General features: G+C 39.4%; 1 protein-coding gene across 1 annotated transcript in view; it reads left to right on the forward strand.

Moving 5' to 3' along the window:
* The window catches only part of LOC134541406 (uncharacterized), a 40,643-nt gene that overhangs the window by 16,451 nt on the left and 9,042 nt on the right, over positions 1–15,150 (forward strand). Inside the window, exon 4 of the mRNA XM_063384833.1 lies at positions 9,787–10,393. Within this exon, the coding sequence (XP_063240903.1) occupies positions 9,787–10,393 (607 nt within the window). The remainder of the gene's footprint in view (positions 1–9,786; positions 10,394–15,150) is intronic.

Raw genomic sequence — 15,150 nt, forward strand, 5'->3', positions numbered from 1 at the left:
CCCTTGTTTCAACCTTCTGCGTAAGAAACTGTCAGCATTCTCCTCTCCTCCCACCCCGTGTGCAAAAAAAGCCAGGTTGTATAGTCTATTCTCGGTAAAATAAATATTTTTATGGGCTTATACGACTGTCCTTCGCCGTTGATAAATACTTTATAAGTTTAAGTTATTATGCTACAATTTGTTTATTAGTCACAGCAGTTTCTGCTGAAAAATCACTAATACCTCGAATTTTATTGAATAGAAAAATTTAGCAGAGCTGTAAATATATTTATTTTACTGCATAGTTACTTTTCCATCTGCATTCTGTGTTTTTTTTTTTTTTTTACGTTGTGAAGGGACGTGGAAAATATAATTGCTTGAGCTGTCAAAATAAACATCGCTGACGGCAAGGCCGGGAGCGTATCCTGTCGGTCTGTCGCTGTGATTATCTACTCCAAAAACGTGTCACAGCATTTCAGGATAGCATTGTTCACACTAAGTTTCTTCTCATTTGTGCGCCGGGGTTTGTTCAAGTGGCAACCCCGTGTTCCTCCACTCCATTATGCCAATACCGTATTTATTGAATGCAAGCAAACTCAAACTTTTGCACTCAATGAAAAATAAAAATAATATGATGCCGAATTCTAAACTACCGTGCACACTTGGCCGGATATGAGAACGTGTTTATTGTATTTTGCGAAAAGTGTATAAAATATATCAAAGCAAAAGAATAACCTAATATCTTGTATTTATCCAAGTTGCATCGTATATGGTAAAATGTAACGGTCCAGGTTAGCCAACATAGCTTCTACTAACTTCTCACGTAAGCGAATGCTTCCTTACCGAAGATCATACATTTCCCAGACAGTGAGAAGTTTTATTCTGTGTAAAGCTAAACACATACGTTAGCGGCTAACGAATTTATCTTACCGTAGTTGTTTATTTTGTGTAACTTCGTAAATAGCAAGAGAATAAGCAAATAAAGATTTTGCAGGTACAAAATTAGTCCGCGCAGCGAGACTGGGAGTGTGCGGGCATGCGTGACTATCATGCAGCCAGCATCTGTTGTTGACGTCACGAGCCGCGACAGTGTTCCCAACGTAGTGACATTCCACTGCTGATATTTATTCGCGCGCCAAGTTTAGTTGATTGTTTTCGTAACAGCCTGTATGTAGTATGTTGCAACATATTTCTGTCTATAGTTTGAAAATGCCGAATAATACTTTGAGTGCTCGAGACCGAGCATCAGTATCAGAAACATGGGTTTTATTGTACTGACAATAGCACAGTGAAGTGCAAATTTTGCAACTGTAAAGTTTCATGGGAAAGAAAAGATTACATTGACAAACACCTAAAGTCGGCTAAGCATGTGGCATCGGCAGCCGGAAAAAAAGAAAATTTGTAGTTGCAAACATCTATGGCAACGTGTCTGTTTTGTGTAACTGTTTTGGATTTAATTGGCTGTTATTATGCATATTAGTCTATTCCTAGTATACATGGATTGTTTATTAAATATGTAAACTATTATATTCAATAACTGCACTATTTAGTCAACATTTAAAATACTGGTAAAATTTCCATTGCATAATGAAAATACCGACTTTAAACAACCGCTTTTCTAATTTGAAAGTACCGCTTTTTGCATACTGAAAACACAGAAATTTTCCAGGCCATACTAATAACTAGTAGGCTTAAGCTTAAGTCAAATGTTTGTAGTGATGTGACAACTAGGCCTAAACCTTCATGTTGTGGGCTTGATGCATCTTATTCAAGTTTACTTGAATCAGATTGAAAAAAAAATTGCTGCATACAGTTTTACGCAAAAAATTACGTTTAGTGGTCACTAAGGTCCTGAAAAAGTCCTGAAATTGGTTTGCCAGATATCTGTAGATACCCTGATACCGTATTTATGCAGATATAGGCCGCACCTTTTTTCCAAAATTATGATCCCAAAAATTAGGGTGCGGCCTATTAGTGAGATAAAAATTAAAAAAACCTTTTTTCCCAAAAAAATTTTTAAATTTGTCAATATACAATTGATTAAACTAATTTTCAATGCATGAAAGTCTAAAGTATAAACAAATAAGTACTTACATGTAATAAAAAATAGACACGACTCACCTACAATGTAAACAAAGAATGGGCCGCTGCCGATCGTCCCTAACCTCTCGTGATGCACCATAGCAGCGGGCTGGCAACTGCCGCTCACAAAATAGTTTTCTTGAACATTAGGTAAAGTAGTATTTACAATTGTAAATACCCCACCTTTTTTTTAACAAAGTTTGGAGCTGAAAATAAAGTAGGTCCGGGTGTTTACGCGTAGATGTCATTATTTGCGTGTGTTTTTTTTTTATGCAAATATTTTGACTAGAGATGCATTACTACTGTGAGTTTATAAAAGAAACCATTAAACGTTATAAACTTACTTGGAAGTAAAGTAAATAAGCTATAGAAGCAGACCTGCAAGTCCGCTTTGTTTACAAGTGCCGTGCACAGTGCGCTACTGAGTGCCAGGCGAATGTTGTTGCCAGCGTCTGATGCGCGCGCAACTACCTAGGTAGCATCTAGGCTCTAACAGGCGGAGTGTGGGGTAAGGTGGTGATTGCGATGTTGCCAAGTGAGTGTTGCCGTAAATAATTTTTAAAATCTGCAGTTGTTGAATAACTACAATACTAGACACCTGCGAGTACTCGAAATTCGAGTTTCGAGTCGAGTTTTTTAGTAATACTCGAACTCGAGCTCGTGGCTTTTCAACAACTCGAAATTCGAGCGAGCTTTTCTTGCACTGTAGCTATAAAAAAAAAGACTCTCATTATATCGGAATAAAAGTCTTACAACACTATTATCCTTTACTTTATAATGTAACATGATCGACCGTTTACATGAACACATCATTTTTACGTACCCGGGATTTACGAATTTCCGTGATTAATTTTTTTTACTTCTTTAATTTTCCGCATAGCATTAATGTATCACTTTCCTGCTTTATGCGGAAGTATTTCCCGCTTTATGCGGAAACATTTCCCGCATTTTACTGTAAAAAGCGTTTAAATTGTCCGGGGTCTCATCATTTACGCCATTAAATGTGTGATATAAAGTCCCGTTTAAAATTTTTATGAAAGTTCCTGCCAGTTATGGCGCACGTAAATATAAATATGAAGAAAAGACAAATGAACAACAACTTACGAAGAAATATGGATGATGTACCATAACTACAGTACAATTCCAATAGTTATCTTAAGATAATTACCATAAAAAGAACAAGATTCTTTGTAGATACCATAACTACTGCAGAAGCATGATAGTTACCACATTTGCACTATAGTTACCGTAATAACCGAGATGTGTATTTACCGTGATGGTAATGTATTTATTTAGGACATATTAAAATTAAAGAACATTATTGAAAAAAAAAAGATGTTAAATCTTGATTTGTACGGTTGGCACATGTTGCTAAGAAATAATGTGATCTGAAAGAATGCAGTACTACTACGAAAAGTGAAAGGGGTACTCGTGGATTTTTAGGTTATGGCAGTCTCTTTCGTTTTTCAGTAATATCGGCCGAAAATTAACAAGAGTATTGGAAGTTGGCAGAAATGCCGATTCAACTAAATATTGGCAAAATCGGCTTCTTCAGTACAGCTCTACATTTGATGATATGAGTAAACATATTTCAGACTACAGGACATTGAAAAAGACTTTAATTTCCATGTAGGTTTATTGTGCGTAAGTTTTTTTTGCATGTTTAAATTGAATTAAGTAAAATGCTTCTATTTTTATTACTTTAAATTGATTAAACTTAATGACAAGTTACAGATATTTGACACTAATTTTGAGGTTAAACAATTTGGTAAATATGTAGAGTAACGGTATATGCGGAAAAAAAATGCTAAAAATCCGAAAATACTTTTATTCTATGCTCTTTCACTTCCTCTTTTCAAATCAACCGGCGGAGATAAGAAATTCCAAATACTTTAGGAGATATCCAATTTTTTAATTTTGAACATGTAGAGTAGCGGTATTTGCGAAAAAAAAATTCTAAAAATCCGAAATTACTTTTATTATATGCTATTTCACTTCCTCTTTTCATTAAAACCGGCGGAGATAAGAAATTCCAAATACTTTAGGAGATATAGAATTTTTTAATTTTGCAATACAACACCTGTACAACCATTAGACTGACGCCATTTTTGTTAATTTGCCGTGTGTTCGTGAATGCGTAATAAATAAAATTGTCGATTAGGTCAGGTCAGTTACATTATTAATACTTTCAAACTAAGCGGACATAAAAAATAATGTGAATTAATTTCAATGGTTCTTTAGTTTTAAAGTATTTATAATGTAACTGACCTGACCTAACAAACCTGGACAAATGATGAACATTAACAACTCACGTAAAATATTTTTGTTACTTATTACTTGCGCAACAATATCCAAATAAATAAGACTTTAAAATTAGAAACGTTAAAAACCCACCTAAGTTGGAGGCGGGTACATTTCCTTTGCCATTAGAAGGAAATAATGTAGTCGTTCACCTACGTCGCGATAACTCCGACGGAACATTAATAAATAAATAAATAATCACGTATTGGTTCATTTGAATACTGGCCAATCACGGAACTGTCACGTGACAAAATTGTCCAATAAGAAACATAATAGATACTCGTAAACCAGAAACAATGTTGATCGCCGCATGAATACCCAGGTATTGTGATGAAAATTAAAAAATTCGATATTCCTAAAGTATTTGGAATTTCTTATCTCCGCCGGTTGATTTGAAAAGAGGAAGTGAAAGAGCATAGAATAAAAGTATTTTCGGAATTTTAGCATTTTTTTCCCGCTTATACCGCGACTCTACATATTTACCAAGAATTTTACTAAAGCATTCCAGCCACACAGGTTGCCAGCGAGAGACGCTTCTCTTCTGCTGTAAACACCATCTCTAATCGTAGAGCTAATTTAACTCCTGAACGTGCAGAACAAATTATTTTTCTGCATGATAGATTGAAGAACAGAATTTAATACTCTATGACAATCTCTCTCAGAATTTTTGTGCCGAAAAGTGGAAATGTTGAAACAATGTGAATGTACTTTTCAAACAACATGATTTTTGGTGCTCAGTTAGTTGAAGCTCAGTAAGGACTCCAGAAAAATTGACAAGGATGAAATTATTCCAAAGATATGTTACATTTACACAAACATATACGTACTTGTAAACTGTGGTTATGTTAGTTGGATGATATCAGTTACTAATGAACCAATGGAAACAGGTTAGATTCAATGGAAAACATGTTTTTTTTCCTAGCAGTGCAAATTATAAAAGCACTCTGTAAATAGTTACCCAAAATTAATAAGCCCACTTCATTTTAATACTTTATTCAAACATTATACCTACTAAGTTTAAGGTAAAAATAATTTCCCAAAAGTGTAACTGTATCACAAAAGCTCAAGCTTCGAGAACTTTCAAGTAGGCTCGCTCGAGCTTGGCTCAAAGTAAAATTCTTAGGCTCGCAGACCTCTAATGTAGGTCTATCTATTTAGTAGGCTAACAATGATAATGGTTTCTTTTTTTATTTCCATATTTTTCTCAAAAGTTCTCACATTTCATTACTTCATCACAGTAAATTTATGTGCAATAAACTTAAAAAAAAAACTCGAACTCGACTCGATACTCGCGAGTATTTTAGCAAACTCGCTCGAGCTCGACTTGAAGTGAAAATCTTCTGCTCGCAGACGCCTATACAATACCTACTATAAAGCACAGTGCACATGCTTCTCTTTTTGTATCACCCATCTTCTCACGTTCTTCTCGTCCACTCCAAATCTCCTTCCCGCCTCTCTCCTGTGCATACTGTACCACTTTCAGTTTGAAGTTAGCCTTGTAACTAGCTCTGTCTTTTCCCATCTCCGACACACGCAAAATATAAATAAATATATGTAAATGAAAATAAATATAAATATTAAACTTTGTAAAAATATGACTGAAATTTCCAGTACACGTTTACGTAGGTAGCTATGCAGCACGACTCTCGTAAACAACGGTGGTAATTACCGGTACGTGGAAACAAGGATGAACAGGGGGGGGGGGGGAACTACAAGGTCAACAAAGTCCGCTGCCTGTGTATGGCTACCAAAGCCATGGAGGCGGGGCGGGGGAGGAGGAGGATAAACTATACACAGGATGCAGACAAGGTCAAACTCCGCTGTTGCCAGCACGCTCTTATCGATGGCGCGCAGTTGCCACGATCGCTCTGTGAATAGGTACGTACTTCGTGATTGCCGCTCATCAGCATTTCAGTGCGGCCTCTTTTTGAGATATTAATTTGTTCTAAGACTTTAATCAAAAATTTAGGGTGCGGCCTATATCTGCATAAATACGGTAAATCGTAAGTAAAAAGTATTGTTGATGAATTTTAAACCCAAAAAGTTATACAAAATATTTTGCTAAATGGTCCCCAAAAGGTCACTAAAATAATTTCCGCAGAGTCTGTAGACACCCTGTTAATCGTCAGTCGGCTGGCTGACTTGCCCGCCTGGGCGTGACCTTCAACTCACGTCGCGTACTTTTCCAAACTATCCTTTACTGGCAGTGAAACTGATATTACTGTCCGTATAATTACATTTTAATTTTTTAAAAATTAAAGTGCTTATTCGCGTATCACCACCTGGTTCACACCAATCCTGTCAGGCCATTGATTATTTTTTTTTCATTGCAACATTAATTTAACAACCTTTTCCACGTGAATCATCTGTTCTTTTCTGTTCCGATATCTAATAAATATACCCGCTAGTACAACCAACAGCATCAGACTTATATGAACGTTTGATAAGAGTCCTTATTTCGTATTATTGTGTGCACAGTTGACTTGCTTAAACCTTAAGTGCGACCAACATGAGCGTGGCCTTCATGACAATCTGCACGCTGTAATACTTCTAGTTTTGTCTCAAATGCTTGAACACTGTGCATTATGAGTGATCAAGCACGTACAGTTACCGGCAGCTGAGTGGGCAGATGTTGCTTTTGTTTGAGTGAATTCCCTGCCACTGGCTAGACTGAGTTGACGGCCCGGTTTGTGGCCAGGCGATTACGGTATGGCACGGCGGCATACGCGTGGACCTAAAACATTTAGTCCTTTACACTCCATAGGAATAATTTAACTTCCATAGCTGATGTTTGTACAGCAGCCAATAGCGTAGACAGACCTATGCGTGCATCTCTTCCCCCCTTGTTTGGCTAAGTGTATCCCACGGCACATCTGTTGTTTACAGAAGTTGAAACAGACTTTGTGGCGTCGTGCTCGACATTTTTTTTATTTTTGCCTGCCGAGATTTCGTGCTAACTGAAATTTACAGATGTGCTATTCAAGACTGGGGCAGAAAAATTCACATCGTGCTAAATGAATCTGGGTACAGTAAAACCTTTTTGTTGCGACCCCATTTATTGCGACCACCTCTCTATTACAACCCGATTTCGAGTAACCGTGAAAAATTGCCAAAAATCCGAAGAAAATCGTACAGAAAATAAGTTTCTTGTGGTGAGTAGTGTGTTACTGCGTTTCTCTTGCCGAGTGCTGTACTGCTGTAGGCAGCGCATATCTAAAAAAATAGATACCACTTCCTGTCGACCGCTGTCAGCGCTTGACAACCCCCATCCCACGTCCCTTTGCCGGCAGGGTGCAGATAAAGGTTTTTGTGGCAACGTGTTTACGTTTAGCTTTTTGCGAGTGTCTAGTGTGGTACGCAGTTAAGGCAAAGAAAGCCACCTGCTGGATTTCTCTTGATTTTGATTACTATCGGTTGACAATACACAGCGACCGACTGGATGTACTCCCGCCTCGACTTGTTTTAACTGCCGCAGCGATGTTTATTTTGACAGCTCGTGCAATTATCTTTTCCTGTGGGTTGATAGAAAAAGGTCGCTTCACCCAGCATAAAAAAAAGGCTACACCACTTATCCCCACGCAGGAAACACACTGGCTGCCGTCTGTCTCCCCCGCATTTATCTTTCTTCTAACATTCCACGTCTCGCCTCTCGCGCGAGCAATAACGCAGCGACCACGCATTGGGCCGTTTTATGCTTTGTTTGGTGACAGCAGCTTGATTTTATTCGGTATATTCTTTTTCATAGGACCCTTGCTATTAAAATACATTTATATTTAAGTTTGGAAGCTTGTAAATTCTTTGTCAGAGATGACTGAACTCGAACTTGGTGTGAAAAGTGACATATTTTGACCCCTCCCTCGCCGTTCATAATAGCCCAATTTTACGGGAGAAGGGAGGGTGAAATGAGCATTTTCTCACTGAAGGTTTTTCAAAGGGGAGCGAGGTTGTGGTGTTATAAGGGAGGACACTAGATGGTTTGTGTGTCTGGGAGGGATGAGCTAGCCTTGAAGAATGTTACCGAGCGGGGAGGGAGGGGTGAGCTTATGCATTATGCATCTTTGGTTTGGTAATGCATTATTATACCTATCACGATAGTTTCCAGGACTGTCGGTAAATTTAGTATGCTAATATATTTTTTTGCGCACTTGCCAAATGTTAGACCAGTCGATGCGCGTCTGTTAAACTTAATTTCTTTACACTCTCAGTATCAGTATGTCAGTGGTGACGCATACGCGGTACTGGCGTGATGAGTGCGGACGTGTGCAACTACCCCGGTATAAGGGGAGTTGGCCACATTCTACATGAGGGTCTGCTTTCTTGATGACTTAGCTCATGGGTACAGCAGAAAATTAGAACACGTTCTATTACGGTTATGACTAAGACTTCAGGTGTGAAAACTTATACTGGAAGAATGCTGGAATGTTACCTACACGAGAGCAGGCGTGCTAACAGTAGATAGGTATGGAAACTGCTAAGGAAATGGGTGTCGTGTGTGGCTGACTTTAGCGGTAGGAAAGTTTCAATACAGTTTTTGTTTTATTCTTTTCTCGTGTACTTTTATTTTTACATCTGAGTATTTTAACTGGTGGTAGTTAAGAATAAACGAAAGCCACGACCGACCAAAAACTATTAAGTTGATTTGTGAGCGTCATGGGGAAATAAAACCAAAAATAATGTTGAAAGTGGAAGAATCTAGTCTAGCTGATGGTGCCATAATTCTTTGTTTTTGTATGTCTTATTAAGAAAGCTTTTCAGTGGTATCATACGAAATGTAGATACATGGTTTATTAAGATTTTACCATTACAGTTAGTTTTTAGATACATACTTTGTTCTACAGTTAATATTAAATGATTTTTAGTGAATAGTGAAAAAATTAGGATGGACAAGTAGGGAGGTGCTTGTACAACTTATTTTTGTGCAGATTACATGAACAAAAGGTTTCCTATGAAGTATTTAAAGCTAGGAACAGTTTTTATAGCATTCAATTAACAAAAATTGGTTTATGAATCAATTGGAGTGTAATTTTAATTTTGCCTTTATGGTTTGCTGTATTATTTCAACCAAGTTTTGTAAAATTTCTTGTTGATTGCTTTTGTTGTTTAACCAAGAGCTACTAACTTAGTTCAGGAAAAACACTTTTTATCGAAGAATTAATATAGTTCTACAGGAGTATTACGTATTAGTATTAAATATTAAATTGTTGATTTGGTTTCAGCTCTGATGCAGCTAACATCGTTAGCCAAGTGACATACCTGTATTTTTATTAATGTAGTAACATTTTATGAAATTTCTTAGTAAATCTTAAAAGTGTGTCACCTGAATGTGAACCTGTTTAAAGAATTTATTTAAAAAATGTATTGATATTTTCTTTAAGAATAAGTTTATTGTATTGGGCTAGTGAGCAAGTGTAAGGTGTTGTGCAGGCAACCGAACATCGTGGAGGACTACAGGAACAGCAGGGAGATCACGGTGCGAGGCGACAACGCTCCGTCTCCGCTGCTGCAGTTCAACGAGACCAACTTCCCTGACTACCTGATGGAGGAGATCCGCAAGAACGGGTTCTCGGAGCCCACGTCGATCCAGGCGCAGGGCTGGCCCATCGCGCTGAGCGGCCGGGACATGGTGGGCATCGCCCAGACGGGCTCGGGCAAGACGCTGGCCTACATGCTGCCCGCCACGGTGCACATCAACCACCAGGAGAAGCTGTCCCGGGGCGACGGCCCCATCGCGCTGGTGCTGGCGCCCACGCGTGAGCTGGCCCAGCAGATACAGACGGTGGCGCGCGACTTCGGCTCGTCGTCCTTCATCCGCAACACCTGCGTCTTCGGCGGCGCCCCCAAGGGCCCGCAGTGCCGCGACCTGGAGCGCGGCGTGGAGATAGTGATCGCCACGCCCGGCCGCCTCATCGACATGCTGGAGCGGGGCGTGACGAACCTGCGGCGCTGCACCTACCTGGTGCTGGATGAGGCAGACCGCATGCTCGACATGGGCTTCGAACCCCAGATTCGCAAGATTCTGGAGCAGATCAGGGTGAGTCCACACCTCCCACCTTGAAGTCTTCTTTTCCCGGTTCTGCACCTCTTGGGCGTGGGAGGTAGACTCCCTTGCCCTCTCCCTTAATTAGCTGAGTTTCCACCATCCGAGGCTTTGCTTTATTTTCTGCAATAATTAATGGGTAAATGTGCCAGGGTTGTTAGCCCTAACACGCATACCTGCCGGTAGTTTTGTTGGTTATGGGAAATCCATGAGAAAACTGTTAACTTTTGAAAGTCATGCTATTTACTGGCAAACTCCATAATAGATGTGAGGTATGCTGCACTTGTTAAACTAATAACATTGGGTTGCCATTTGCTTCACCAAATGGGGAGGAAGTCTCTATTAGACCACGTAGAAGCCATTTAGCCCCAAGTAGCACAGTTGGTTCTTGTGTCACTAGATGCTATTATATACGGTAAAACCTCGATTCTACGTACACTCTCGGTTCTCCAAAATTTGTCCATACGACCGAGTTGTACGTACGAACCAGTGAGGCCAAATCACGTCCATTTGTGGTTACTCCTGCCCCCCCCCAACCCCCCACCCCGTCCTTTTTCCCTCTGCTGCCGCGGGAAATGAATTGCTGTTGCTGTGAAGGTTACGTACATGTGCCTTTGGCAAACAAGTAAGGTTTTTTACATGATTGTTTATTATGCTGATGTATTTTCAATCAAAATGATATCCTATTCATGCAGAAACAACACTTGAGCTAATCAAACATAAAAATAAAAAAGACTCAACACTATGTCTAGGCCAAATATACAGCTTAAGAAGGCAGTGTCGTACGTCCCATTTTTACATTTTTTATATTTTATATCAATAAAATAATAATTAACATGTAACATATTTGCTGAAATAAAAAAAATACATTGGGTTCTTTATAAATGTAGATAAGATCAGCTAGTAGGCCTAAAAACATTGTGAAAAACGTAACGTTTATAGTCGGCAATGAGCATTACATCGCACTGCAAGGCCATGGCGAAATACTGGTACATGAGAGACATAATCTTACAAAATAAAATGAGCGGAGTCTTGTAACACAGTTGACGCATATTTTTTAACCATTTCTTTCTGGGGATCGTAAAAAGTAATCATTGGTATCAAGACATCAAGATGAACGTAAACTTGAACATGTCACGGCAGCGAGAAAAATGGTGCGTATACCAATAAACTGGTATTAGAACTGGACAAAACTGGAACACGGGAGGTGGAGCTTTTATTTTTTTCCGCTACGCTCGCTTCTATTGGCTGGCTGCTGATGGAAGGTCACGGGAACCACACATAACTTAGAAAGTCACAACTTAGAACTGTCATAACTTAGAAAACTTGGAAAAATCCATGTAACTTAGAAACACACAACTTAGAAACATCATAACATATAAATACACAACTTAGAACTGTCATAACTTAGAAACATGCAACGCAGAACCACATAACTTATAAACGTCATAATGTAGAAAGTCACAACTTAGAAATATCATAACGTAGAAACACACAACTTATATCTGTCATAACTTAGAAATGCGTAACTTAGAAACACACAACTTAGAAATGTCATAATGTAGAAAGTCACAACTTAGAACTATCACAACTTAGAAACACTTGACTTAGAACCACTTGACTTAGAACCACTTGACTTAGAACTGTCATAACTTAGAAACACAACGCAGAACCACACAACTTAGAAATGTCATAATGTAGAAAGTCACAACTTAGAACTATCACAACTTAGGACGATCATAACTTAGAAACACGCAATGCAGCACCACACAACTTAGGAACTTCATAACGTAGAAAGTCGCAACTTAGAAACACACAACTTAGAACTTCACAACTTAGAAACATCATAACATATAAATACACAACTTAGAACTGTCATAACTTAGAAACATGCAATGCAGAACCACATAACTTAGAAACTTCATAATGTAGAAAGTCACAACTTAGAACTATCACCACTTAAAAACACAACTTAGAACTGTCGACTTAGAAACACGCAACACAGAATCACACAACTTAGAACTTCATAATGTAGAAAGTCACAACTTAGAACTATTACAACTTAGAAACACACAACTTAGAATTGTCATAACTTAAACACAACTTAGAAACATCATAACGTAGAATGTCATAACTTAAAATATTCTAAGTTTTTTTTTTTTTTTAAGTTGTGTGTTTCTAAGTTATGACAGCACCCCGAAGGTCACAAGTCTGGGCGGAGCGTAGAGTGAGTACCGTATTTACTCGTGTATAGCGCGCCCTCGTGTATAGCGCGCACCACGATTTTTGCAACAAATTCCAAAGAAGAAAAAAATTTGAAATTTTTTTTTCCCATAAATAAATTTTACTAACATTTTGTGGTACCTGATTATTTAAATTGATGTGTGGTGATGCGTCAGGAAAATACTTAAACTCTGCTGTGTAGACGGAAGATAATGAAGCGCTGTATCGTCACAACTGGTACGTGGGCGGGAGGAAGGGAGGCAGGCAGGAATGTGACACGGAGTAGCGCACGTGTGTGTGTGTGAGAGAGAGAGAGAGACCAGGTTGTGTGTGTGCGTGTGTGTGTGAAAGAGAGGCCTTGTTGCTTGTGCGTATGTGTGGGGGCTGGCCAGAAACGTCACCCGTCACCCGGCAGTTAACGACTTCCACTCCTCCCCGCCTCCCCCCCCCAAAAATTTTTTTTCCCGTGTATAGCGCGCATCCTTATTTTTTTCCTTTACTTGAGGGGAAAAAAGGGCGCGCTATACACGAGTATATACGGTAATCTTCTGTGACAAAGCCACTTTTCATCTCTCAGGAAGAGTCAACCGACACAACACACAAATATGGGGGACAGAGAATCCACATGCAACTCTCGAACACGTCAGAGATTCGCCAAAAGTTAACGTGTTCTGTGCCATGTCCAACAAGACAGTTTATGGCCCCTTCTTCGCTGAGAGAACTGTCCCTGGTATCACCTACCTCGACATGCTGCAATTGTGGCTTATGCCACAACTTGAAGCTGATAGCAGGGACTTCAACTTCCAACAAGATGGTGCTCCACTTCATTACCACAATGTGGTACGAGATTATCTGAATGAGACGTTGCCACATCGCTGGATGGGCCGTGGGGCGGCCGCTGACCAAGTGCTACTCCCGTGGCCACCACGATCACCGGACTTGACACCTTGCGATTTATTCTTGTGGGGATACATCAAGGATAGTGTTTATGTTCCACCTCTACCACAGAACCTTGACGAATTGAGACACCGCATCGTAGCAGCTGCTCTTACCATCACTCCTGATATTCTGGGTCGGGTATGGGCAGAATTGGACTATCGATTAGATGTGTGTCGTGTGACGCAAGGTGGACACATAGAACATTTATAACTAGTGAAAAAAAACTTTAAAAGTTTTTCTTTCACGTGGTATATAATTTGTTACATAATTCTTAGCCATTTCACTATACCAATTTTTTTAAAATGTTTCACGGACTTTATAATTAGCCTGTATATTGTTACATGCATGCTAAGAGTCAAGGCCGCAGCGCGTCGGGTACCTGAGGGGGCCTTCCAGCGAGTCTGGCTAGTGGCCCCCACATGGGCGCTGACGTCACGCATGCCCGGCCGGATTACAAGGGTTTTGCTAACCGTCCCACTCCGCTCTCGCTCAAAAGTCCCACCTCAAACTACCGTGTTTTATCGCACAATGGTCGCACGCACGTATACGTCGCAACCATATTTTAGGCTGTCAAAATTTGGATTAAAAAACTTCTCTCGTAAATGTCGTATGATGTTTTTGGTCCCGCTAGTAGATGCCGAGCGCTTTGTGTAGGTATCTTTTCCGTATAAAACGATGTATTTTAAAGTAGAAATCTAATATTTGTTCGGTCATTACCACTTAATAAATTAACTGAAAAATACAAAGTTGTTTGACGTGTAAATTTTCTTATAAAGACGTTTTTAAACATTATTTCCTTTATCTTATTGTCTGCGTTACCGCGGCGTACCGCTTATAAAAATGTAGCCAGCGCATCATTCTTGTTTGGTTATGTTGCTTCCTGTATAGAGCACGCGCACGTAGTCTAATATCGATATCTTGCCGAGTGCATACAACGCGCGCTCTCTGTCAGGTGCCGAGTTAACTACATTTGATAACCCGCATTCTTTTGTGGCAAGTGTGTACTACGACACGTTAGTTCACGTCAGATTCAAGTGGCTTGCGTTCACGTTTGAGTTTTGGTTTTTCTATTTAAAGTTGAAGAAAGGTTTTTGTTTAAGGAATTATTAATATAGATTGTTTGACGTGCTCTTGTATACTCCACCTTTTTTTTAAATAAACATACTTTCCATGAACGGGTTTTGTTTTTATGAATAATTTTACCGAACAAAAATTTTTTACCCCTCTACATTTCAAACTTGATTTTAGAATAAAATGTGCGATGATTATACGAGAAAACACGGTATTGTCGTTGACACTTTTAAGAATTCTGCGGGCCTACAGAGGATGCCGCCGTGCTTAGAGAACGTGGAAGTGCGACATTGGCGAAGAGGGTGAGACCCCCTTGAGAGTGGCGCGATGAGCGACTGAGTGGCGTGTGGCTGTGTGTATGTGGTCAGGTGCGAGGAAGGGTTGAATCACTGCCCAGCCTAGCTCCAGTGAGGAGTGCGAAATGTGGACCTGGACAGATATTGAGTGACTTGCGAATAAACATTTATATGTTAAAGTGATGATCAGATTTTTTAAGTACAGTTATTTATTAGTAATTT

This window comes from Bacillus rossius, chromosome 18 (genome assembly GCF_032445375.1).
Source record: "Bacillus rossius redtenbacheri isolate Brsri chromosome 18, Brsri_v3, whole genome shotgun sequence".
NCBI lineage: Eukaryota > Metazoa > Arthropoda > Insecta > Phasmatodea > Bacillidae > Bacillus > Bacillus rossius.